General features: G+C 35.6%; 2 protein-coding genes across 5 annotated transcripts in view; one reads left to right on the plus strand and one right to left on the minus strand.

Annotated features, from left to right (window-relative positions):
- The first annotated feature begins 172 nt into the window (after positions 1-172).
- LOC149490100 (thialysine N-epsilon-acetyltransferase) lies at positions 173-1,768 on the plus strand. The gene is made up of 4 exons (XM_089714887.1): positions 173-486; positions 561-612; positions 702-916; positions 1,300-1,768. Exons 1-4 carry the CDS (start codon positions 403-405, stop codon positions 1,465-1,467), a joined length of 519 nt encoding a protein of 172 aa, XP_089571013.1. The 5' UTR covers positions 173-402; the 3' UTR covers positions 1,468-1,768.
- Positions 1,769-1,796: 28 nt separating this feature from the next.
- The window catches only part of LOC149490101 (uncharacterized), a 47,809-nt gene continuing 24,435 nt past the window's right edge, over positions 1,797-25,170 (minus strand). For 2 of the 4 annotated variants that reach the window (XM_089714882.1, XM_089714883.1), the window contains 7 exons: positions 13,572-13,775; positions 10,013-10,126; positions 6,609-6,778; positions 4,353-4,486; positions 3,874-3,998; positions 3,266-3,597; positions 1,797-3,046 (listed from right to left, as the gene is read on the minus strand). In XM_089714882.1, coding sequence (XP_089571008.1) covers positions 2,954-3,046; positions 3,266-3,597; positions 3,874-3,998; positions 4,353-4,486; positions 6,609-6,778; positions 10,013-10,126; positions 13,572-13,722 — 1,119 coding nt within the window. In that variant the 5' untranslated portion in view covers positions 13,723-13,775 and the 3' untranslated portion in view covers positions 1,797-2,953. Of the gene's footprint in view, positions 3,047-3,265; positions 3,598-3,873; positions 3,999-4,352; positions 4,487-6,478; positions 6,568-6,608; positions 6,779-10,012; positions 10,127-11,860; positions 12,014-13,571; positions 13,776-25,170 lie in introns of those variants that run through there. The other 2 variants (XM_089714884.1, XM_089714886.1) reach the window with 2 other exon arrangements.

Below are 25,170 nucleotides of genomic sequence, written 5' to 3' on the forward strand. Positions count from 1 at the left end.
AAACTTGTAACAAGAAAATATGACCTCGGATGACGCCTGTATGTTTTTTTATCCCTTTCACACCTAACTAACTACCTACTAGTATGACTGTATGAGTTCACGTAACTTCCTTTGCTACATATCTAACTGTTACGATGAATGTTTCCCCATATTGAGTATAAATTTCATGAATTAAATTTTTGCCGCCAAGGATTTCTTAATTCAATTGTGATTCAATTCAATTTAATCTATGGAAGTACAAGAAAATATTCTTCATTTGACATTCATTGACACTGACAGTTGACATAAGGAAATTCAAAATAATTCAAATTTTGACAGATGTTTGCCGGGAACTGGGAAGTTTAGGTGATAAATTCTGTACATTTTCGATTTTTTTATAGAACTTAGAAGTAATACAATATAATGGCTGAAAAATACAAGGACGGCGATATAACAATACGTGAGGCTAAATATGAGGATATGGAAGCTGTGGCTGAGATGATACAAGTAAAAATATTTACTTTCTGAAATAAGATTATTTTCTTCATAATGTACATATATTTAAGTTTTATCCTGTGTAGGAACTCGCTGACTTCGAGAAAATGCCAGATGGACCGAAACTATCGGTAAAAGGTATAGTTAAATTATATTTAGGTTTATAACCGTATGGAAATTTATATGAAGACTATTTATTTACAATGGAAAATCAAATGCAATTCCAGATCTCCAACGCGATGGCTTCGAATCGAACCCACCAGCATTCCGGTGTTTGGTAGCGGAGGTGGCCAACACCCAAAAGCCCGCGGTCGGATACGCGCTGTACTTCCCCACATACTCCACCTGGCGGGGCCGAGCCATGATGCTGGAAGACCTGTACGTGAGGCCCAGTGAGAGGAAACGGGGAGTCGGGAACAAGCTGTTCAATGCTGTTGCTAAGGTTGGATATACTTTACATTGTTGATAATAATTGTGTTACAGATACGGTTTATATCAGATATTGTTATCTACTGACAATATGCACTATCAGTTAATGTACTACCACAGACTAATAATAATATACTACATATACTTTGATTTATGAACTGACAATATTTTTTTGTTTATAAATAAAAGAATATATTATCTTCCTTTACATCACAATGAATAAATTGCCAAGTATCCTGTGGAATATTTTTGGTTTAGTTATAAATTTCAAATTATGTATTTTGAGTTTTGACGATTCAAGAGCATTTAAAAAAAGATAAATTTATTTCCTTCTCTATATTGACTATATAAATAATAATATATAATATATAATATATAATAAAACAAATATTCCAGCAAGCCTCATCATCTGGCTGCTCTCGCCTAGAGTTCCATGTGCTAGAGTGGAATGACGCTCGTTCGTTCTACGAGCGCAAGGGAGCAGTGAACCTCACTAACACAGAACAGTGGTGTTACTACCGTTTGACCGGGGACGCGCTGCAACAGGCCGCTAGTGAAGCTTAACTTAATACAAGTTATATGGCTATGCTTTGATGTACGATACACAAATATGTTAAGAATAATCTGTATGTTACACAAATTTATCAGAAATATGTTAAAATATGTGAATGGTGAAGCTTTTTATCTTTATTGTTTTTAACCATATGTGTTTTTGGTTAAAATTTTTTTGAGATTTATTAAAATTGGATATTTAAATTATTTAAAAAATGCATTCATTTTAATATTTATGTATCCTAATACTAAAATTTGTCAATAATAACTGTGATTTGTGAATGTGCCTTGAATATAAATTCGACTCATTACTGATACATATTTTTAAATAAAACAAAAAGTGATATTGTGCTCAAATGTATTTCATGTAATTTTGTACATTTACCCAACTTTATATTACATTTCACTTACAAGAGATCGTAAAATACAATTCTGTGATAATTGTTACAAATAAACTGACATAATATGTATCTATTTGTTCGTTTTTATTTTACACTACTATATACATCTCGTAATAAATGCTTTCTAACTAAACCTAATTATTAGCTACTAAAATTGTGCCACTTAAGGAATTGGAAGATATTTGTGAATGCTTGGACCTCTTCAAAAATATCTATAGCACAGTGTTATATCGTATAACTGATGTTTTACACATACAAATCATTTCTTGTTTACCATCAATTAATGATTGAAAATAAAGTGCTAATCGATTTTATTACTAAGCTTATCTACAGCAAATAACAATTAAACATCAATATTTGTTGGTCCATTAGCATTTTTTTAATAGATAAAAATTTATTTCCATAATCAACCATCAATAGACTAGTGTTTAAAAGCAAAGGAACTTGAATAATAAATCATTAAGCAGGGTCTACACTAGCTAACATCGCTCAGTCGTTACGGAGGTATGATCAACAATTAACATACATTAGATACAAAGATTAGACCTTACAATTAGAGCTTATAGACAACTATATAACGACAACAGCTATTCAGTCGAATAATTTTACATATTATACAAAGCTGTGCCTGAACACAATGTTCTGGCAAGATTATTTCAGTAACATACTCATAAGTTAGTACCTAATATTTGTATTACGCGCCAAACATCTTACAAAATATGAAGTAATACGTCTATCTTTTGAATATTGCATTTTCCGTAGGTACATTAGGTAAGTACATAATAAAATTATTCACTTCATTATTGCGATGAAATGGGCAAATTTACACTAACTCGAGTTTCTGTTACTGTCTTCATTTCAAATTAAATTAAAATTAAAAAGTAAGACTATCCTATTCCGGTCAAGGACATAGATGTTTTTTGAAATTTAATTGGGTGTACCAATTAGCCATCAGACTAATTTAGCTTGAATGGATCGACTCGACATAGTCAATAAATATAAACGATGACTTCAGGAATCTTGTCGGCCATGTTCCGATGAGTTCTGTCTAAATCTGTCTACGGTCTAAATGGACTATAACTCAATGGCTGTCGCTGCTACGTGGACGCCATGAGCTTGGCGTGTGCGGTGACGTTGCGTTGGTGCAGGAACCCGCTGCCTTCCTCCTCTTCACCGTTGCCCAGACCGTACTGCAATGAAACAGAATTTAAATAAGTTGAAATTTTAAGTAACAACAACTACCTTACCTACTTATCTAGTTACTGATACTGATACAAAATATGAATTTTTTTAAGTGGAGTATTATAACCAAAATGACCGTTATTGTTGGAACATTGTTAAACGTCCTAATTAAATATTAGCAAATTGCAGGCAACAATAATTTAACTTTAAAGAGGTAAGTGAGTGACCTGCAGCGCGTGCAGGTAGTGCTGCTGCGAGTGGTAGGGCCCGTTGGCGGAGTGCGAGTAGGGCTCGTAGCCGGCGGCCGCGCTGGGCTCGCTCTTGATGTTGAACAGCGACGGCGTGGACAGGAACGCCGTGCTGGACGGGATCGCCAGCGGGTACTGCGCCTGCGCGTGCGCGTGCCCGTGTGCGTGCGCGTGCCCGTGCGTGTGCGGGTGCGCGTGCGTGTGTGCGTGCGGCGACGCGCTGCTCTGCGGCAGCGCCTCGCGCGGGCTCTTCGAGTGAGACATCGACGCTGTCAGCGGCAGCGGCATTTCAGCTATACTCGATTTGCTATCTGTAATTTTAATATTTCGATTTTGGTATACAACTGGAGTTTTAAGTCTTAATTCTTATGAATGATAATAGGTTCTTAGGTATTAGTTAAAAGTTAAATCTTTAAATTCAATATATTTTACGCATGCTAATAAGAAGTCTAAGTATCAATATCGGTATAGCTATCAATAACAAGTTCTATAATAATTATCTTTATCACTTCAAATAACTTAGGTTCAACTTAGGCTTCAGAAATAGTTTTAAGTAACTAATTAACTGAAAATAAATGAATGCTTACCGTCCATGCCGGGTGATCCCTGTCCGTCCTTCTTGGGCGCGTCCTGCGGCGGCTTCGTGCCATTCGCTGACTTCTTGGGCTTTCTCTTCCTGGTTTGAATGCCATCCTTCCTCATCGCTAGCGGCCTGGAAACAGTATTATTATGGTTGAGGTGTGATAAATATAGAAAGATATGAGTTAACTTGATAGAAACATACCTATTTGTGTGAGGATTAGATAGAGTCGCCATAAATGTATTTACCCCAATAGATTTAATGCACCATTTTGTCTGTGATGTTTTCTTACATTCTATTATCTATACTCAAGTAGTCAATCAGAAAATCACGGGTAGGGATTTGCAGATTGAATGTTAGAGAACTTACTTTACGATTTACCTACCCCACTACTGAGTAGGTATAGTGAGTAGTAGACTTTACACTACTAATACTTTACAAATTAGAAAACCCAATTCAATTAAGTATTTATTTGTCTAAACCCACCGATTAATCCCATGCAGCTTGTAGTACAGGCCGCACGCGTTGCACACGGGCTCCCCGTCGTTGTTGCGGCGCCACAGCGTCGTGTTGCGCGAGCCGCAGTTCGTGCAGCACTGCCCGTGCCGCCGTGCTGCTGACTGCAACATACTCTGTTGTTAACGCGATCGGTGGTATAGGAATACACTTGACGGTAGTTTGATTGTTGTGGAGCGGGTAAAAGAGCTTCCCCGTTGCAGTTGTGCGCAGGAGCAATTTGTACCTACGTATGGCGCCTGCACTGTCGAAATACAAAATGTAGGTACCTAAATATTTTTGACAAATCTACATGTAGGGCCAAGAGCTGTGCCAAGAGTATAACTCTACACGTTCTAACTTTACAAGCCCTATAATTTAATAAACTCAAATCTTAGTTAAAATCTTTGTGACTTGCCTGTTTCTCGACCGTATGACCTATGACGATGAAAATTCATTAATTTATTACAAAAGCTTTCATTGTAGGTAATAATTAATGTAGTATCGAAACAGCCAAGTCACATATTTAAATTAAGGTGTAAAGTTTATGAAATTGAAGCATCTACAGTTAGCCGTGTGGAGTTAGAAGCTAGGCTCTACAATTCTACATGAGATCTCGAAAATCATTCTGCATACGGTGTAGATTATATTCAACTATTAATAAGTCGTGAGTACCTACAACCTACATATTATCTAATGACAAAATATTGAGATTGCTGTCTCTAGGTAGAGTCAGCTATTAACTTTCAGCTAGGTAGTTATATACCTATAGCAAAATGCAAATAAACTATATTTTCTACGGTCAAATATTAACGTAACCGAAAATTATTTAAATACTTAGCTCACGAAGCGAATACCACCTCTACCTAGGTACCTACCTACTTCTTATCAATAAATGTAGGCAGATGACATGCCGGTATAGGTAGGTACCTACCTATAGTTACTTAGGTTTTCCTTTGAATTGAAAAATAGTTGACGAATTTTATCATCTAAAGTAGTACTTTACCTAAATAAACATTGAGAACGTTAAACTAGGTTTTTTTGAGACTAGGATCTCATTTAAATGTCTATAATTTAAATAATTTATTTTTTTACAAAAGTAAATAAGGAAACAAATGGTTCGCGATCAACAGATTTTAATACAAAAATAAGTGTTAGGTATTAAGGAAATACATAAAATTATTTACTATTCATGAAGGAAGGTAGGCTCTACTCACTACCTCATAGGTATTATATTAATAATTTCATAACCTAAACCACCTTCAATTATTCTTTCGAATGTCTAAAAATTTTGTCTAAGTTATTATTTATTAGGTACATTGTTAGGTAGGTACCTATATTGCTTGAAACTGTTACGAAAATGATATTATATATAAAAAGATCCTCAAATATGTATTATCTAAAAAGATAAGATATGAATATGAAAAGCAAATTGGAAATTAATTCATCCACACCCATCTGTATAGAAAATATACACATAAACCCAATAGGTATAGCAATTATTATATCGAACCATCACCTAGCTACTAGTTATTATTCTGTGCAGCCATCACCAATTTTCATAACAAGTTAGTTCCGATAAAATTATCAAACACAATGTTACATTTGCGAAAAGTTGTCGATCGATAGGCAAATTATCCGGCTGCTCGTTATACCCATCAGCACGCTACTATCGCAAGCGGGCAGCGGCAAGATGGAGACACGTGTGCGGCGCGCGGTGCGGCGTGCGGCGTGCGGCGTGCGGCGCGGCACCAATGGCGCGCGGCGGGCGGGGTCACGCGCCATTGGCCGCCGCGCGCCGCCGGCCTCCTCTCCTCCGTGCCTCCTTATCGTATTAAGTGATTTATAAAATTTTCATCGGCCGCATAATACATTACGGGCCCGGCGATAAAAATGTATGTGCAGTGTTTCACTAAAGTTATAGGGCGGCCGGTGCATTCCGACGCTATTTAACATTATTGGGGTGACTACGAGGCGAGACGGGTGCGAGCGGGGGGAAGGGGCACGGGCGGAAACAAGGGAGCGGTAGCGTGTATACTAGCTCGGGAAGCGTTAGAGTAAAGAAACGTGCGTGGTGGTGTTAGTTGCATGCACTAGTCTACACGCCACCGACTCACCTTCTTCATGCCTCGCGCCATGCCCTCATTCATCCACCGCTGCACGGAGCCGTCCTTATAGAAGCGCGTGAGCAGCTCGGCGTCGGCACCTGAACAAGACGAGGCGATTAGAGAGGGCGCTGCGACTTACCAGCCTCTTGCTGGGCTTAACGAGCGGGCGGTTAACCCCGTTGATCTTGTGGTACAGGCCGCACGCGTTGCACAGGTAGTGGCCGGTGGAGTCGCGGCGCCACAGCGGCGTGTTGTTGGCGCCGCAGTTGACGCACTCGCGGCCCTCCTCGTACGCCTCCAGCACGCCATCTGCGCTCACCAGTCTGGGTCACGGCTCCGCTGGCTGCTAGCCAACGCGCGACCACTTTGCATAGCCCATACGACTATTGCTTATATTAGTTTCTACCTCTCGAAGGATATCACTCAAACAGAGGTTGGAAATTGATGTGTTATACAATTATTGAAAATTGACTAATGACGTGTTCGTCCTTTCACAACATAAATCTTATAATCTTCGACAATTTAAATAGGTAGCAAAAAAGGGGAGACTGGAGGTAGAATAATATCAAAGTGTTTATCATTGTCACAGATCATATTATATGTCAATCGTAAATCTATTCCTCCGGGACCTCTTTTATTCTTAGAAAAAAACTTGCAACGTGTGTATATTTTAATTAAAGATTATACGCCCTAACGTTTCAAATGAGTTAGCATGCGCTATTAATATCACGATAGCTGTAAACAAAGGTATCGATGTCCATAGAGCCCTATCAGAGTGGTTACAAAGTTGATGCCTTATCGCTTCTTAGAAACGCAAATAGGAACAATAACAGTACAATAGGTAGCGTTATCGCCGACCGCCTGTTTGCTCACCCAAATCCGTCGCAGACGTTATGCTTATCAATAACATTAATTTGATAACGGACTCATTACTGATACCTACTCTTGAGCTAATGGTTTAGATAGATGTTAGCAGTTCCTGTTGTTTTATAAAGAAGCTACAATTGCACTATCCTGACTTGGTAGGTAAGTGTGATTTTAGAAGATCTTTGTCAAATATAAATGTATGTACAGAGAAAATAAATAATTATTTTACTTTTCTATATCGATCTCTATTCAATTCAACCCAGAGCCAAACAATTCGATCTGTCGAAGCTTTTTAAAAGTAAAGTCACAATGTAGAGTCCTTTCAATTTAAAACTAAATTATCTAAATAAAATAAGCGCGATCTATCTATTATAAAAATCTAACTATTCAATGACAAAGCAATAATCTACAAAGACAATAAATACATACCTACAAAACTAAATTGACTGTTTTATGTAGAATTATCCCTTTAGTGTAGAGCAGTAATTCTAAACGATTATTAACAAAACAATAATTGATGAAATCAAGTGCTATAATTAACAGGATTATTCAGTAAATGTGCTGACGTAAAAGATCCCCTATGACGCAAGGACATTGTGTTTGTAACAAACAACGGTTAACTGATTGCGCTATCTGCGCCCGCGCTCTGCGGTTGGGGTTTCACAAGAGCTAATCGAGCCGCTTCGATTATGTTTCCCTGTTTATCGTTATTTCAGCCGTAATAAATAGCTAAATTATAGCAAGCTAACAATTTGTGAACACGGAGTTTGAATAAGAGGCGAATCGAACTGGAATCTATTTTGGTTGTACCTACTTAGACAGAGGGAGAGTTCAATGTAAAGGCATAAAAAAATATATGAATACCTAGGTAATTATGCAACCAAACAGTCAAACTAACTCGAAAATCCCTTTAACATTATTGCTAAAATAAGAGCAATCTATCAAGAGTTCTTGTCAAACTGACTGGAAGGACTTTTAAGGATTACCTATAACTAAATTTAGAACATTATCAGCTTACTGAAGTCAAGCTAAATGCGTTGTCATTGCAACCACAGGACTGATTGTGTCCCTCCGTCCTCTGGCCGTGACGTCATGTCTCTGGGGATGTCCGTTCAATCACGTTTACCCATTTTCTTATAACATTCGATTAAACATAGGTAGGTATGTCATGTTGAATGTACATGGGTATTTTTGGTAATTATATTATGTAACTAAACATTATAATTTTCCTGGAGTTGAAAACAAAGGGATTTTAACGATTAGTGTTGCCAATATAAATTTATAAAGAATAGACACATAAAACTGAACTGAACTGAAGCTCTGGCGGGAAGCATTTGAAGTGTTTTGAAGTAAATAAAAAAGAACAACTATCGCGGGACATTTACGAGTATCCCAGAGTGGTTTCACATCCAATCGTGAGAGATAAAACATCGACATTAAACGATCCACAGATTAAATGAAAATAATAAAAAAAAACTGATAATGTTTTATAAGCTACTTTATAATTTACAATATTGTAGTGTACCTAAGTAAGACATACCTAGGTTACACGCTCAGTCTGGCGTCAGTTCGGTCCATCAGTCTGCTCAGAATGACGGGAGAATTGTTGTCTAACCGGTTGACTGACGGACTGATGGTTCAGAATGACAAAATACCGTAATAATAACCGTGTTTTTCATCCATCATTCTGGCATCAGTCTAAGCCGGATCAAAGTGATGGACTGAACTGACGCCAGACTGAGCGTGTAACCGAAAAAGTTCCATCTTGTCTATGCCTATTTAGTTTTTAATACTCAGGTATTATTCAAAATAAAGTAAGGTAAGTTTGTAGTCGCACTTAGCACGAATAGATTTCATGCTTCTATGAGAAGAGATTTAAACAAGAATGCAAAAAAAATTTAAGTAAACTCACTGTAAATATAAAAAAAAAATGAAATAAATAATCATAATAAAAGACGTGTTTTATTGTAATTTCAAAGTAAATTATATTTTAATTAATCAATTTAAGCTTGAAGTGTAAAATTATTCCAAAAGTTTAAAAGCAAGTTATGTAAAGGTCAATAATTAAATAGGAGCTAGTATTCCTGTTTAAAAATAAGTTATTACGTTCATTACAGTAAGTAGGTGCTAGTAATTATACATCTTTGGGCTTACATATAGCATTATTTGCGAATTAAACTTCCTTAGAATTTGTTCGTGCATCAATTCAAAATAATTAATAGACAAGTATGAACAAAAAAGCAAGGTCGATGGGTAAAGTCTCTACTTCTGTCGTTTTTATTATTTAAAAATATATTTTTATTTAGTTAGGTAATTACTAACTAAACATAACCACTGAATTTAAAAGTGAGTATTTTATCTGTTGTTAATCCGTCATTTTACCTGATGTTAAACGATTAGGTATATAAGCACTTCTGCATAAGTCACAAATACACTGCTGTTCTTACAGAATTTTCCGGAAAAATAGACAATGGAAAAACGTTCTAAGTCGCCTTATAATCAAAACTATGCCTCAATTTCTGTTCAAATCTACCTTGCAAGTTTTCTTCCAAAGAATATGTCCCATTTTCCAATAGTACAAATAAAGCATGTGATCTATGACAGTTTATCATTAAAAACAACTAATAATCATAATATTATAAAATAAAATGTAAACACTTGAAGAGCTGGGCTCACCATAGGCGGGCGGGCGCTGCAGCGCGTCGTAGGGCGCGCACCAGGAGCCCATCACCATGTTCTGGCCGTACAGCCCGCCGGCCACCGACCCCACGCCGCCCACGCTGCCTCCACCTGCAACACAGCTTACATTACCTTCTTAATTCTTATCTATACTACAATTTTATACTATCATTGTTCTGGAAGTGTTACTGAATGTTTGTTATATCATCCAACTTAACTACATATTGTTAAATATATATATATATATATATATCTATTGATCCACAAGTGTATCTGAAGGTAGTGTGTTAATTCTATCGTAATTTCAAAAAGTGAGAAGGTTTATAAATAAGCTCTGAAACTGCTTTATAATTAATAAAGTTTATTCGTAAATGATAAAGGCTCTACTTTTGTTCATATGCCTGCATTTATGTTAATTTTATTTCAGTAGAGCCATTGTTCGAAAAAATCTGCAGTAAGATAAAAATTAATATTCTTACATGTGTAAAAGATAACATGGACAAAAAATTGAGTGTGTTTTATACTCGAAAGTTTGCACGAATGTGAAAACGTTTTTAGATATTTTCAGCTTAGCGCAAAAAACAACATCTGAAATAGCATATGCAGATATGTGATGATCTGGCATAACATGTGGAATCCGTATAGAGAAAGCTTTTATCTGTGTTGTGTATCACGCCAGCGCGGCGTGTTGATATGAGTGCCCAAAATACCATAGCTTCGGGAAATCTGCTGGAAAATAACGCTATAATTATCCTTGTAATATGACTATCAACTACCTACCTACATAAAATAAAACAACGAATCTTTAATGAAACAAATACATTTAGGTATTATATTGTCACTACAATCCAGATTAATAAATAAATCGAATTTATAATCTAACGTTGTAGAGACAGACACCACACACCACAAGACACATTAAATGATCTAATAAAGAAGACGTCATAAATAACCTTTAAAGTTAAAAAAGCTAAAGCGGATTACAAAGTAGGAAAGTTTTAGAATATCTTCTCTTCATTTGATGTGTTGTTCATTTCAGTTGGCATTGTTTCATGATTTTTATAAATCAATCCTTTTTGGTTCTTGCTACCAATACTAATTTAATTTTCCATCTATTGTATAAAAAACGTTCCCCTTGGTTTGTAAATATGGATACCAATCATTTATCAAGTACACAGGTATAGCTCTATTGTAAATATGTATTACTTTATTGACTAAAGTATCGCAATGTTAAACAAACAACTGTTTAATAGTTTTTACATCTAACCTTAAAACTTAATCATGCCGCGGCCGTTATCTCGTTGAGTCAGACATGACTATCGTTGTTTAAAAACAATAATAATTTATTTAATTCATAACCTTTGGTTGATTAGTTTAATAATGTTCAATAAATAGGTTCTATTAGAAGAATATGTACTATGTAGGTAACTAAATGATAAATCAACTAAACAGATGTTAAAATTATCGTTTTCCCCAAGTAATGCACGTGACTTATCATTTTAATATCAATTTATGACTGCATAAATATAAACTAATAAATTAATAATTATAAGTAGGTAGTATTTTTATTTACAACTAGCGGTCCGCCCCGGCTTCGCCCGTGGTACATGTTTATGTTTTCTTTCCATAAGAACCATCCTCATACTTCAAGGAATATAATAAAAAAAGAATTTTCGAAATCGGTTCAGCCGTTCTCGAGTTATGCGCTTACCAACACATTTTGCGATTCATTTTTATATATAAGACTTGTAGAGTAATAAATAAACCTTTATTTAAAAAAAAACTTTGAGAAAATTATATGAGTTTTTCATTATAAATATTTAGATTTTACTATCATAAACAAACCTGCTAGCAAAACAATATTCTGCAAAATGCTCTCCGTCAGCGGGATATCCATGTTCACGCAAAGATGGCGCAAGTGATAAGAGATACGAGCTGATAACAAGCACTATCAAGTGACCAATGGCGAGCCAACACGACCCTTCGGGTAAAGGTCACGGCGCGAACTGACCGCCGACCGGCCGGGAGCGTATCAATCACTTATTCACACTGTCAGCTTTATTGTGGTCCAAGTTACAATCGTTCACGGATATTATCACATCTAGGCGAAAATAATCTACTTCTTGTTTTTAATTTTTCATACAGATTGAGCGAGTTAAAGGGCTTGTGCGCAGAATTTAACAATCTCATTATATCAATAAGTGCGGCACTATCGTCGCTCCTGCATTTTATACCCAATCCATTGTAACGCGTCATTACGCAATGCGTGTTGTATAACATTTGTTTGTTACCTAATTATTGATGCATGTCGATTATTATAAAAAATATTAAAACATTGGGTAGGTAGGTACATTTTGTAACATTTTTTATTATTCGCTGCTCTGCTCTATTTTGCTCTATCAAAATAGAGCTAAAACTAAAAGTAAAGAGCCGACATTAAAATCTCGCAATCGCTCTTAACACGCACCACAACCGTGTTATCCTCGAAACTAAAATTCATCAAAACAGATCGCACAACAGCAGTTTATCCTGAAGGAAAAGTTTATCGTTCGGGGAATGAGTGCAGATACACTGACTCAGCCCTGCGGTTTTGTGTGCGCAAGTGACCGACATTGCGACAATCGCACTACTTATAGAATTATAGATAAGACTCCCCTTAGACACATCTCAGCATGTATCCAAAATATTGGATTTAAAGACTATTTACTATAAATGTGTTGATTTTATTACATATTCGATACATAAATTTTTATTTAATCAATTTATAAACTTCGGTAAAAATGCCATAAAATGATTTTTAAATTATATTGTTGTTGTTTTATCGCAAATTGCAAGGATAATTTTAAATGTAAAGTTTATATTTAAATCAAACGACTGTTCCCATTGCTCATGATTATGTTAATGTGTGAAGCTTCGGTGTGAAGTCTATATTACAATCTTATGTATATTTATATGTCATATAATAAGCATATATTTACACTACAACAATAATTCACTCCTGTTTTTTGACCAACGTCATCAAGAGACATTTTGAACGTTTCCAAAATGTCACTAATTCAGGGAAAATTTTTAAACGTTTTTTTCCACAATGATTATCATCTAAATATGTGAGAACATCTTTTATTAATAGATGTTTATAGAGACCATTTACGCTTAATAGCACAGTTTAATACCCTGTGATGTGAATATTTTTTTAATTATTTTTTTTCCTTCTCCATTATGAAATATTTAGTACAAACACACCTAATTTTTTTCTAAATCATTGGATTTTATAGCTTCCAAATTAGTTTAATTTGCTTATCGTTCGTATTTACTTATAGAAACATTGCATTCGCTGTAGAAGGAGGATGCAGTGAGCGTGATGCCCCTTTTTTATAATGGGGAAATCTTGCGTAGATATCTCCGTCTCCCGGGGATGGAGCCCTGAGTTATGTCGGCTTAAGTTGGTGCTGGCTCCCCTACCATGATGTCTACGTCAAGCGGTATTATTTCAAGCTGCTATAGGTCATCATGTTATAACCTCCCTGGAGGTGTGTCTGGGCAGTGGGAGACGTACCATAAGTGTCGTGGTGCGGCGCGTGGTGCCAGGTCTGGTGCGGCGCGAAGTGCGCGGCGTACTGCTGCAGGCGGCCGTTGCCCACGTAGCCTAGCCCGTAGCCCTCGCCGCAGTCGCCGCTGTACGAGCCGCCGCTGCCGCCGCCGAACATGACTGAGTGTGCTATACACGCTACTGCCACTCACTTGGGCATTGGAGACCGTGCTGCAAGGAAATGTTCACCGTTAGAATGGTTTTGCGATGTGGAATGTAATGCTGTCTTTCAGGTTTACATTTGGTAAGATTGAAGGCATAAGCATTGGTAATTAATATAAACGATAGACGATAGATTTTTTATTGTCAATAGAAAACTCCTATGTAAGTTTTTACGCATAGAGTTTCTGTGATCTGTGTTTTTACGCTATCGTATGTGGATCAACAATGCCCATCAACATGTATCGATACGCCTGAGAGCCCGCAACTCGCTACGTTTTCATTTATCTGCTTAACCACAGAAATTAAATGCTAAATTAAATTCAATAGGCAAATTATGATAAGGTTGAAACAACGAGATAGAGTGGCGTGATGCTTATTAAATTAGAATTGGATTATAGCAACATATCGCAGTTGATAAGCGCGCCGCAGATACGGCACGCGCAGCGAAATACTCACTCCGCGTTTAATTATTACTCGATAATAGCTTTTAACCACTCGCAATACGATATATCTAATAAAAATAAAGAGCATCCGATATGTTAGTCGAGCTGGTCGTTACAGTGACTCACTTACCTAATATCAGTGTATTGAAACAGCAAGTGTTTCGTGTTGTCACGGTATTGACAAACGCGTTACATTTTTACCGGGAACCCGACCGCAACAGTGACGTGCGAGCGTATATCGAAATAGGGCGTTTGTTGATTCTTTAGAAATCATGTATTTAATCATCGTTTGTCCTACTTAGCTTGATAATGCATTATTAAGTTATGTATAATACGAAAGAAATTGTGTTAATAAATATTATAATTAATTACTAAAAGGAAAAAAATACATTACAACTTAGAAACGTTACGTTTATTTCAAATGGTAGCATAATTAAAAAAAATACTAAGTTTTGTACGAATATGAAGTGATTGGTTTATTAGCCAACGAGGATAAAGTGAAGAAATTATCTAAGTAGGTACCTAGGTACCTTATATTACGTATATTGATTATTGACCGATAGAGACATATCGGATAGCTCACGTTTATTTCTGAACGAGTACGAGATTAATGAAAATATATCAATTAATAGCGTATGCATGAGTATAATATAGTCAATACAGCTGTGGCATCAGTAACTATAAATACAACTCAGTCAAGTGATTACTAATTAATAGTTAAATAGGTACTATAATATTACTTGATGACGTGTTACATCAGACGCAACATAAGCCTTGAAAAAAATTAACAATTTGCAGTTTATTTTTAAAGTGTTTCTTAATTTCATAAAAATAAAGAATGCAAATGAAGAATATAAACTATTTTACGAAAAAAATGACCACCAATGAGCCATTAATATATAACTTTATAATCTGCATACTTAAACAACAATATTTCATGTAACGATTGAAGGCAAATCTCTTCCAACACAATTTATAGAGAACAGTTATAATACACAATACAATCTGTATGCATTAGAGTGTGTATCATTAGAAAGCCAGATGTGATAAGATTTTGTCAAAACGTAAGCCCACACGCGCTGCACTGCGGAACTAAAAGCTCACTGCAATAGACGAGCTTTCGAGACAACCACGCAGTTTCTTACAACATTAAGTGTTAATCAAAATAATGTTCATCTCATATTTGCAATTACATATATACTTTTTATCTATATTGTAATTTGATTACATAAACTATGAAAAAATACCTCAAGTGAATAATTTAGACTTTATTGTAGCTTTCAAAAAGCTTTGACATCATCTGCCCTTAAATAATAACATATTCAATTCCGAACACTGAACTACATACATGATACAATATATTTTTCAAACAAAGCAAAAACAACACATAGTCCACGAGCTTGGAATGTCTCGAATGCATTGTTTTATAAATAAATCTGAGAGTATTCTCCCACGTGCCCTCACGCCGCAAGCGACGCCGACAGGCGACACATGTCCGCTAAGCTTTCCAGCGCATCCGTCATCATCCTGTTACATCATTACTCGACAAATATACCCATTAGGTACCTTTTTATGTACCAAAATAGAACAAGAATGCAAAGGGTTACTTTATTGCGGTACTAATTAACTTCCAATGATCTTTTTGTCATGTCGGGGCTTGGAAGTCGAATCGGTTCAAAGATGTTGCACAAAAAACAAATGTCATTTAGACGACCTTTTAAATGTAGGTAAATAATAATATTAAATATATAATTTTAATATGTACAGTGTTTAAAGTAAAATAGAAGAATGTAAAACGCAACAAAATATTTTCTCTCGAATAACCAGAATTGAGAAAGACGCTTTTATTTCTTTTTTATTGCTTTTTAAGTTTCTAAAGGGCGTATAGTTTTTTGCCAAACTGTCAGTGCACAGCATGTGGCGTAGACGGAATTAGTTGCTATTAGCGCAGTCGCTAAAACGTCGCTTTACGAGCGCAAAAAACGCTCACGTTGCGGTGCGATAAGCGAGCTCGCGCTGCAACGCAGCTGACTCGGTGCCTTACTGACGTTTCTCACACCTATACAAGTATTTGCACATTTGCTAAAATCTATTTTTGTCAAGTAGGTGATTTTTTGTCAATCCTACGTATTATTTTTTCCTTCATGTCGCGCAAGTCGCAAAGCCATCGAGTTCAAAACTAAATAAAAAATTGTTTGATGTTAACGACTGATAAAAGTAATCTAAGTAATAAAAATAAACATATTATGAACTTCCACATACTACAAAATACAAAGTTAATCGTACTACTATGTTTTCTATGCGGTTTATGCAATTTTAACTGTCCACTGGGATTTGGCGCCATAGAGCGAGCCAACGCATCAACGGAGTCGCCAAATACAGTTTTAAGTGTAGGTATAATTAGCACCAATCTGGCGACAAGAATAGCATAAAGAAGCTCGATTACATCTCATAACTCAATGCTGCATTCATGCCGGCTCCATTACGCAACCCGCTAAACATAGCGCACGGCAGCAGACACCCCGTGCCAATAATCATAAATCAGGACACCTGACGTCACGGCCGCATTCCCGGGGGTCGCACGTACCCGGCGCGGCACTGGACGTCACCCGTCGACGTGTCAACAGCTTCACGTGATACGGATTTATCGCAGCGAGGCGCCTAGTGGGCGCGGGCCATATGCTTCATTAGCTGATACTTACTTTTTCAGATTCTATTAGACGATATATTATTTGTGTGATAAGATATGGGAGCGAGGATGTGTAGCGGTATATGAACAGATTATTTTCAACTAATAACAGAAAGTCGGAAATTATAACTAATAGATGTCAATTAATGTTAATCATATAAGGAAGAACAGGAGTCATATAACATAGCTTTTCCATTAGAAAAGTTTTCGGTAATATAGGACAAGTTGTATAGAGCACAGATATATCTACAAATTAGGTCCTACTCCAAATTAGGTATTGAATAACATTCGTGAAACATACAGGACCTTTCTATATTATATAGGTTTTTACTTCGGTACACAAATGAAACAAATTGTACCTCAAATGAGTAAATAATAGAGCCCCGTCATATCGACATTGTAATATTGCAGTATCGAACAGAATCTAGTAACGTTGCTAATATATTACTAAAATATGAAGCGATCGCGCGCTATCTCTGCCAAATAAACCGTATAAAATTGGTATAATGTAGCAGTGCCGTGTGCGCTGTGCGAACGTACGGACGGGCTACAGGCACCTACAGGCCACTATGTAGGTGTGGTGTCTGAGCTAGTCTGGATTTATGCACTGCATTAGCGCGGCCGCCATGTTTACGATCATACACAAATTATTGTGCGTTCTCTGCTTTACGACGCCATTGTGTCCCGTTACAAACCACAATTTAAGAGATAGTTCCACAAGCATGCTAATTCGAAACGGCTATGGAAATCATTCGGTGGTTGGTTTTACTGCTCACTCTGATGACTTTAGTAGAAAGGTGATCGTTAAAATATATAAATTATTTTTTTACATGTGATGCACCTTTTACTATCACCAGTTTTATCAAAATCCTTACATATTTATAAAATGTAAGAGTGAACTCGTTTGAAACTCTACATTTAAAATCTTGTGAAATTCTACATTTTCTAGAGATCGTATAGACAAGTCTAATGTTGTCTTTGTCTTATTGTTTTATTTATTTACAACCTTTATTTTTGCTGATGTCTTAATTTCTTACAAAAAATATACGTGCCACTATAAATATTACTCTATGTGAACTAAAAACTGAAATTCTCAAATTATCAACAAGCCATGTAGTTTATAAGTTTATAACCCATCAAATAGTAAAAATAAAACCAGAATAATTCGTCATGACTCGGATGAGTCGGAGCTCGATCGCTCAACCGCTAGCTGAACAAAAGACAGATGTAGCTAGCTGGCTAATGCGTCTGCAGCGATTGATCGGCCGCCGCTCGCCGCTCGCCAGCGCCCCGTCTCCCGGCTGAGTGCGCCGGCGCCGCGCTCAAGTGCCGCGTTGCCGTAGGTCAGCTTACAACTTAACCTTATTCCAGCATTCATGCGTTCTATTCATAAGTACTGAATCGATACGCAGAATTCGAATATAGGAATATCTAAAGTGCTACATTGTCAATTTTTAAATCGATACATTTAAACCATTGGTAGCTATATCTAATTACTTATGTTTTTTTTCATAATGAAAGTCAGGAATCCTTAATTGACATTAAACTAAAAAATCGGACTTTTATTAATTTAATAAGGCTTTTAGAAGCACTTTTGAATCGTCGTAACATAGTTTTACCATGTATCAATAGGTAATGGATCAAAATATGTATAGACAATTTGTGACTTCACACGGCTATGTTATATTTATAACCATTCCATGAAAAATTTCACACTTGAACTACTGTGATATTTTTCATAGAAAAGTAATAAAATCACGTTAAAATTTCACTCATTAAGTATTGACATACATATAAAATCAAGCGATTTAATTAATCTTTTCACTTGTGTTTACGGTTGTGTTACGAAAACTCTTCTAAAAAAAGATTTTTTATCGAGACCTACATAATATTCTAATTTCAAAACACTTGTGTTCTCTTGAAGAAGCAGGTACCTATTGTAATATAAGAAGGCGGTCAAGGGCAATTGTAATTTTGGTTATTCATAATGCAATGCTCTCTCTATGCGCAGAGTTGCTCTACATAAATATGTACCTAACTTAAAATAGCTCATTTTAAATACAATCATTTTTATAAGTGTCTATACAGTTTCGTTTAAACTTTCTCATATTATTGCAACGCAAAAAATGTAAAAATATTATTACAATTTTAGTTTTCATTGAAAGTGCAAGTGCAGGAGCCGTTGCTTTAAGGTCTGGTGGATCAGCGTCACAACACCTTTCAACTTTTATTTGCACAATTTTGACTGAGTATACACTTGGGTTATGTAATTGCTTTTAAATTAACAAGCTACACAAAAAATGTAAGCAAAAAATTTGGTTTCAATAAAACTAACAATTGCGTATTATTTTAAATCTCTATGCAAGAAAAAACGAACACATTATACAGAACTATTATAATAGAAGATCCTCATCCTGCGAGTGGATATAGATAGGATAGGTATTATTTCGGTAATGGTGAAAATTTTGATGAAAGACTCACTTTTCTTGCTGTATGAAGTTACATAAAAGATAAAAATCTTGTTGATCATGCTGAATCTTAAAAAAATATTGCTTTCTAAGTTATAGGACACATACATACAGACACATTCATATCTATAAGATTTGGTAGGAATTTAAAATAAGTTATTCTTTCTTGTATTATATACTAGCGACCCGCCCCGGCTTCGCACGGGTGCAATGCTGATACTAAATACACTACAGAAAAATTATGAACGTTGTATAGGTATAAAAATATAGCGGCCCGCTCCGGCCTCCGGCATCGCACGGGTATAAAATACATAGCCGGGCGGCCGCAAACGCTACGTCCTGCAATTTTTATATCTGTAATATCTTCGAAAATATTCACTTAAATCATACGGTGTAAAGGGCCATATAGATCTATATTAAATGAACAATGTATCCATGGTATTTAATTGGTTAAGGATTAATGCTGTATTGGTTAAAATCGCTTCGAAAATTAGCCATTATTTGTCGTAAAAAGTAAATGACAAAAAAAAGTTATTGTGGGTTATCCATAAGAGATAGACATATACCATCGCGGACTTTTCTGTAGACCTTTTCAATGTGTATAATACTTAGTACATTATTTTGATAAAACTCGTAGGGTTCAGCCTGCGTTTGAAATGTAAGCGGAATAAATGTAATTTTTTACGACATCACATTAGAAACCTCAAAAATAACAGTACTTCTCCACTACTTAATGGATCTTATTATACATATAAACCTTCCTCTTGAATCACTCTATCTATTAAAAAAAACCGCATCAAAATCCGTTGCGTAGTTTCAAAGATTTAAGCGTACAAAGGGACATAGGGACATAGGGACATAGGGACAGGGAAAGCGACTTTGTTTTATACTATGTAGTGATTATTATTTTCTTACAGTAAAATTGCCTTCTGGTAAATTTTGTAGGTATACTTTTATGCATTATTTAGGTACCTACGTAAACTTTAATTAACCTACTTTGTATGATATCCGCGAGGGGGGGGGGGGGGGCGGCTGGTGAGTTGGTGACCTGTACCTCAGACTTCTATTTAGTCTATTTCAGGCACCTGCAGTTTCTCACAACGTTATCCTCTCTTTGTGTAGTATATTAATTGAGTTTTGTAACCTTTTAATGTTGTGAGAACCAAATAAAGATGATTTTATTTATTTATTTATAGGTAATCATTTATCATGTTTCACATTTCACATTTATACAATATATTATTAATGTACTATATTATGGTTTTATACATTTGTTACTTGGCAGCAACATATCAGATTTAGCTTCAAAGACGCAATATTTCCGGAGGGTCTGCACTTGATCGCCAGATACCGCTCTAAGTGCTTTCTGTTGCCTAAAATAGTCTGACATTGGCCTAAAAATTACAATTACTCGTTTGTTAATTAAGTGAAAATGTTTGGTTAACAAATTCGAGTGCTATCAGCAATGGTGATAACCTTATTTTTGAATGTGCAATAAAATTTACGAGTTCACACAAGGCTTACCTCGGGGCTGAAAGATAAAACATTTGTGTGTATATTTTTACAAAAGCAAATTATTCCGACGAATTTATATGAAGTAATTTCTAATACTTATTTGATAACACTACATTTCCTTTTGTGTGTAATGCGCAGAATTTATGAAACCAAACTAACTATACTTTTTAAATCAAGACATAGGTACCTATCGCTATTGTAAGCAGTACCTAAGGAGGACTGGCATTTATAACTCCTTCTTTATTATGTTTTTAAGTAGGAACAGTGTCTCATTTCTACAGTTTTTCTGTATTAATTGGTATAATATTTTGCTCGTGTCACATGGTGGATCAGTAAAGTGCAGGGCCATGTCACTTGATGCACTTGAAGCGGCGGCACCTGTAGCGCACATGCCTCAAGTGTCCCCGGCCCCGGACCTCGGGACTGTGGGAATCTTAAGAGCTAAGTACCGTTATGTTGCTTGCGATGTATTGGAGATCTTTGGCTTCTTTAGTTTTTTGGTATTGATGAAGTTTCAATCAACACGGATACAAATGATTAAAGATGATTTTGTGGGTAGGTATAGTATCTATAGGTAATTGGATAATTGTAGCAGTAAAAACATTTGATTTTGATCAGCATTTGTATAGTACGACATAAAAGAGATGAAATTAATTATTTTGGAACTAATTCGTTTTTCATTACCTGGCAACCCTGAATTGGCAATGTAGCTGTCAAGTTGAAGAAAAATTTGTTGTTTTTTTCGTGAAGTGGAGAATTATTGAGATAAAATTGTTATTTAGAACAAGAAATTTAAATAAAAAGGAGACATCATGAAAAAGGTTAAACGTAGCGGTGTCCGTGATGTGGTGTATAAAGTTTTTATTCGGTGTTTGTCCGAATTTCAAGCTGGAAATTTATTGACTGATTTGGAAAACGTTTACGTTACGTATATTCTGCTGTACGTTTGTACAGCAGAATATACCGGTGAGATTCCATTTATTTTTGCTCAGTACTACGTAAAATAGAATATTCCATTAGTAACGAGTGTTTAATGTATGTATGTATGGCGATTATTACGTTTTCGCAAATTAATTTGAGGTTATTTGTATGTAAACAAAAACTAGTTTTTATAGTGCGACCAGCACAATTTGAGTCAAGAAGTTATATCCAATCCAACCAGCCTCAAATAAAGTACCTAGTTTAGATTTTACTACATAGTATAGTGATATCTGTTTTCATACAGCTATCTATCTATTAATCAATCAAACCATAAGAAAAAAAATCATATTTACTGTATCATATTTACAGATACTGAAGATGCCCCGTACCCTCTTGCCAGTACTTCGAAACAGAGTGATGATCAGTCCTTTGAAGGAGTAGAATATTTAGATTTTGATGAATTATATTAATGTACAAAATTTATCTACAAAAAAAATAAAAATATGTGGTTTTCAAATCGCCTTGTTTTTTTCTACCCGACGGACCCAGAAAGAGGGTAATGTGTTTGAGCTGCATGTATGCTTGTTTGTTTGTATGTTTGATTCTATGTGCGCCTCTGCAGTCTAAACACTTGACCGATTTTTATAAAATAACTAATACCAAATACATTTAAGTAAAATTTGACCTAGGTAGGTCAATTAAAATACTAATGTATTTTTGTCTTAAATTACACTATTGCTACACTGAAACAATTATAACGGTTTAAATCGCGGTATTTATTTTAGATTATATTATATACATTTTTGGATTTTTATTCTATAGTATCAAGATCGCTTGCGTCGCAGTATCAGTGTTGCTATATGAGCGACGGTGGCGCCCTCATTTATTTTCATCTCTTTTGTGTCGCACTGTAATGAAATCGATCATAAAATAACCTTACAACAATAATATGATGGCGCACAAGTGTGTCTTATTGACGGATTACCTATATTCAAACATGTATACCTACGATTCTTAAGCCGAAAAGCAATATAGATGAGTTTGCTTAATAGTTAATACCCTGATATTATGTGATCTTATCAGTGTATCTATAGCGTGTGACGTCACGTTCTCCGTGCTCGTGCGCAGATCTACGGCGATTGCGGGGGAGGGCCGAGGGGCGCGGAGTGCGGGGGTGAGGGCGGCAGTCCCTCACTGATATATAGCCATTGTAATCACTAATCATCGATAGGGGCGGAGGTAACTGTTAAAGTCAATGGCAAAGTAATTGACGTTACTGCGGGCGCATTTGGAAGGTGAAAATTGATGGTGATCATGATATATTGGTAGACATTTATTTGTAGAATGTAGCAGATATTTTCAGTTTGAATTGTAAAAATAGTTCTACTATTTACACAGATTACAAAACAATATACGTTTTGATTGCTAGAAAAGTAGCAAATACTAATTCCTTTAGAGTACCTAGGTACTTACAAACAACTTTATGTACAAATGTTAAATTTCCAGAAAATAGAGCGCAAAATGACCAGCTGGTGATAAATGCCTGATATTCTATCGTGCATTGAACATTGAACATTAATAACCAGGTTCTTAAAACAAAGCTTTACAACTTGAATTGAAAAATGCAAAGATTATTTTTAAGCTATTGCATAGCTTCTATCGTGGGCCTTGAGCGGTGGGACCGAATCGAAAAATTCCGTAACGGAAAAACCTCACGCTCCCCACTCCGACTGGCTCGGAGGTGTGGCTTGAAGGCATGCTATGCAATAGCTTTACCACACGTCTTTTTTTACTTTTTCTTTACCAGCTTCCTTTCTAAAAACAATATAAAAATATGACTAAATTTATATTTCTTCTATTTCCCATTGACAGTATAAGTACATAATGTATGAGAACTCTGAACTTTAAATATATATATATAGGTAGTAGGTACCTAGGTACCTATTATATGTTAAATGCAAGCAATTTATTTGTGAGTAATTTGCAATAATGACTGACATGCAATAAAGTCGTGTGTAATCCTCAAAAACGTTCATAATTTGCTCCGGAGTAAATAAAATAATTCACTTGATGTACGGTTGCCATAAACCGAGAATAATTTACTCGTAAAAAGGCCATAAATCAATTTGACGACGCGTCATAAACTCATAAAGTAATCATTAAAACGAAATTAGCGTTGTGTACACTTGTTGATCGTACATTGCGGTATTTTAACCAGTCTCCCAGCGACAATGTAATACAAACTAGCAGTGTATAGATAAGTGATAGACTAATTAGAGTTTAACATTTGATAAAAATATAATTAACCTTCGTTGCGATTACATTGTGCGATTATTTCGCATCATACATAGAAAGAAATATCGTAAAAGAGCAATGTATGCCACCCCAATTAGTATTTAGACTGAAAATCCATAAAAGGCATTTTTTGTCCGTCGGCGCAGCCACCGTGTAGTTATTTGAGTACTTAAGTAGTACACTTTTATAGCATCTTTATCCGCTAATGGCTTGTTATCCGATGTTATCGCATTAACAATACAATCTTATAAACTATCGTCAGTCAATTTGGAGGAAATGCAAAACTTAATGCGGTTCAAACGTAACTCCACATGTATGCTGATATTGCATTGGCCGATTATATTTATCGTGTCTGGTCGTTGCTCTTGTGTGGGACTCGTAAAATTGTACGAATTATTACATCGTTTGCAATTAAAACCTAGTAGTTAATTTTAATTTTATTCGCATCGCATGCTCTACGTAGCTAAGTAGGTAGGTAGGTATATCTATTATAGACTAGCGGTCCGCCCCGGCTTCGCCCGTGGTACATATTTACGTTTTCTCTACATAAAAACCATCCTCGTACTCCAAGGAATATAATAAAAAAATAATTATCGAAATCGGTTCAGCCGTTCTCGAGTTATGCGCTTACCAACACATTTTGCGATTCATTTTTATATATAAGAAGAAGATATCTAATGGCAAAATTTTGATTTACATGATTCAGTATAAAAATCATGGATTTTGAATTTGACTGTATCCTTACCTACTTTTAGACGCTTTTGAGTTTTGCTTCTTCCGTAAAGAAAATTTAAAAGCACTTCCATGGCTACCGCGGAAACGAAATATCCTTTTGGTTATTTATTAGCAAATATAAGCAATGGATTAAATGACATTAAATATTTAATTATAGAACATATTAATTATCTGTTGAAATATTTGTAAAAATATATTATGTATTTAGTTCAAATTATTTATTTATTATTTAAATATTAAGGCAGGTAGGTATATCTAGAGAAGTTTATTGATATAGCGGATTTTTATATTCTATAGGCAGTATTTTTATAAAAGTAATGGGGAATTTTATGTACCTT

Source organism: Colias philodice, chromosome 3 (assembly GCF_061535455.1).
Source record: "Colias philodice isolate Cphi_HAF_F1 chromosome 3, ilColPhil1 Martin Lab GWU primary, whole genome shotgun sequence".
In the NCBI taxonomy this organism is placed as follows: domain Eukaryota; kingdom Metazoa; phylum Arthropoda; class Insecta; order Lepidoptera; family Pieridae; genus Colias; species Colias philodice.

Excerpts from the sequence above, each read along its gene's own strand:
- LOC149490100 (XM_089714887.1), top strand. The coding sequence starts at position 403 with ATGGCTGAAAAATACAAGGACGGCGATATAACAATACGTGAGGCTAAA. Across the intron at positions 613-701 it reads ACCGAAACTATCGGTAAAAG|ATCTCCAACGCGATGGCTTC; the intron begins GTATAGTTAAAT and ends ATGCAATTCCAG. Across the intron at positions 917-1,299 it reads TGTTCAATGCTGTTGCTAAG|CAAGCCTCATCATCTGGCTG; the intron begins GTTGGATATACT and ends CAAATATTCCAG.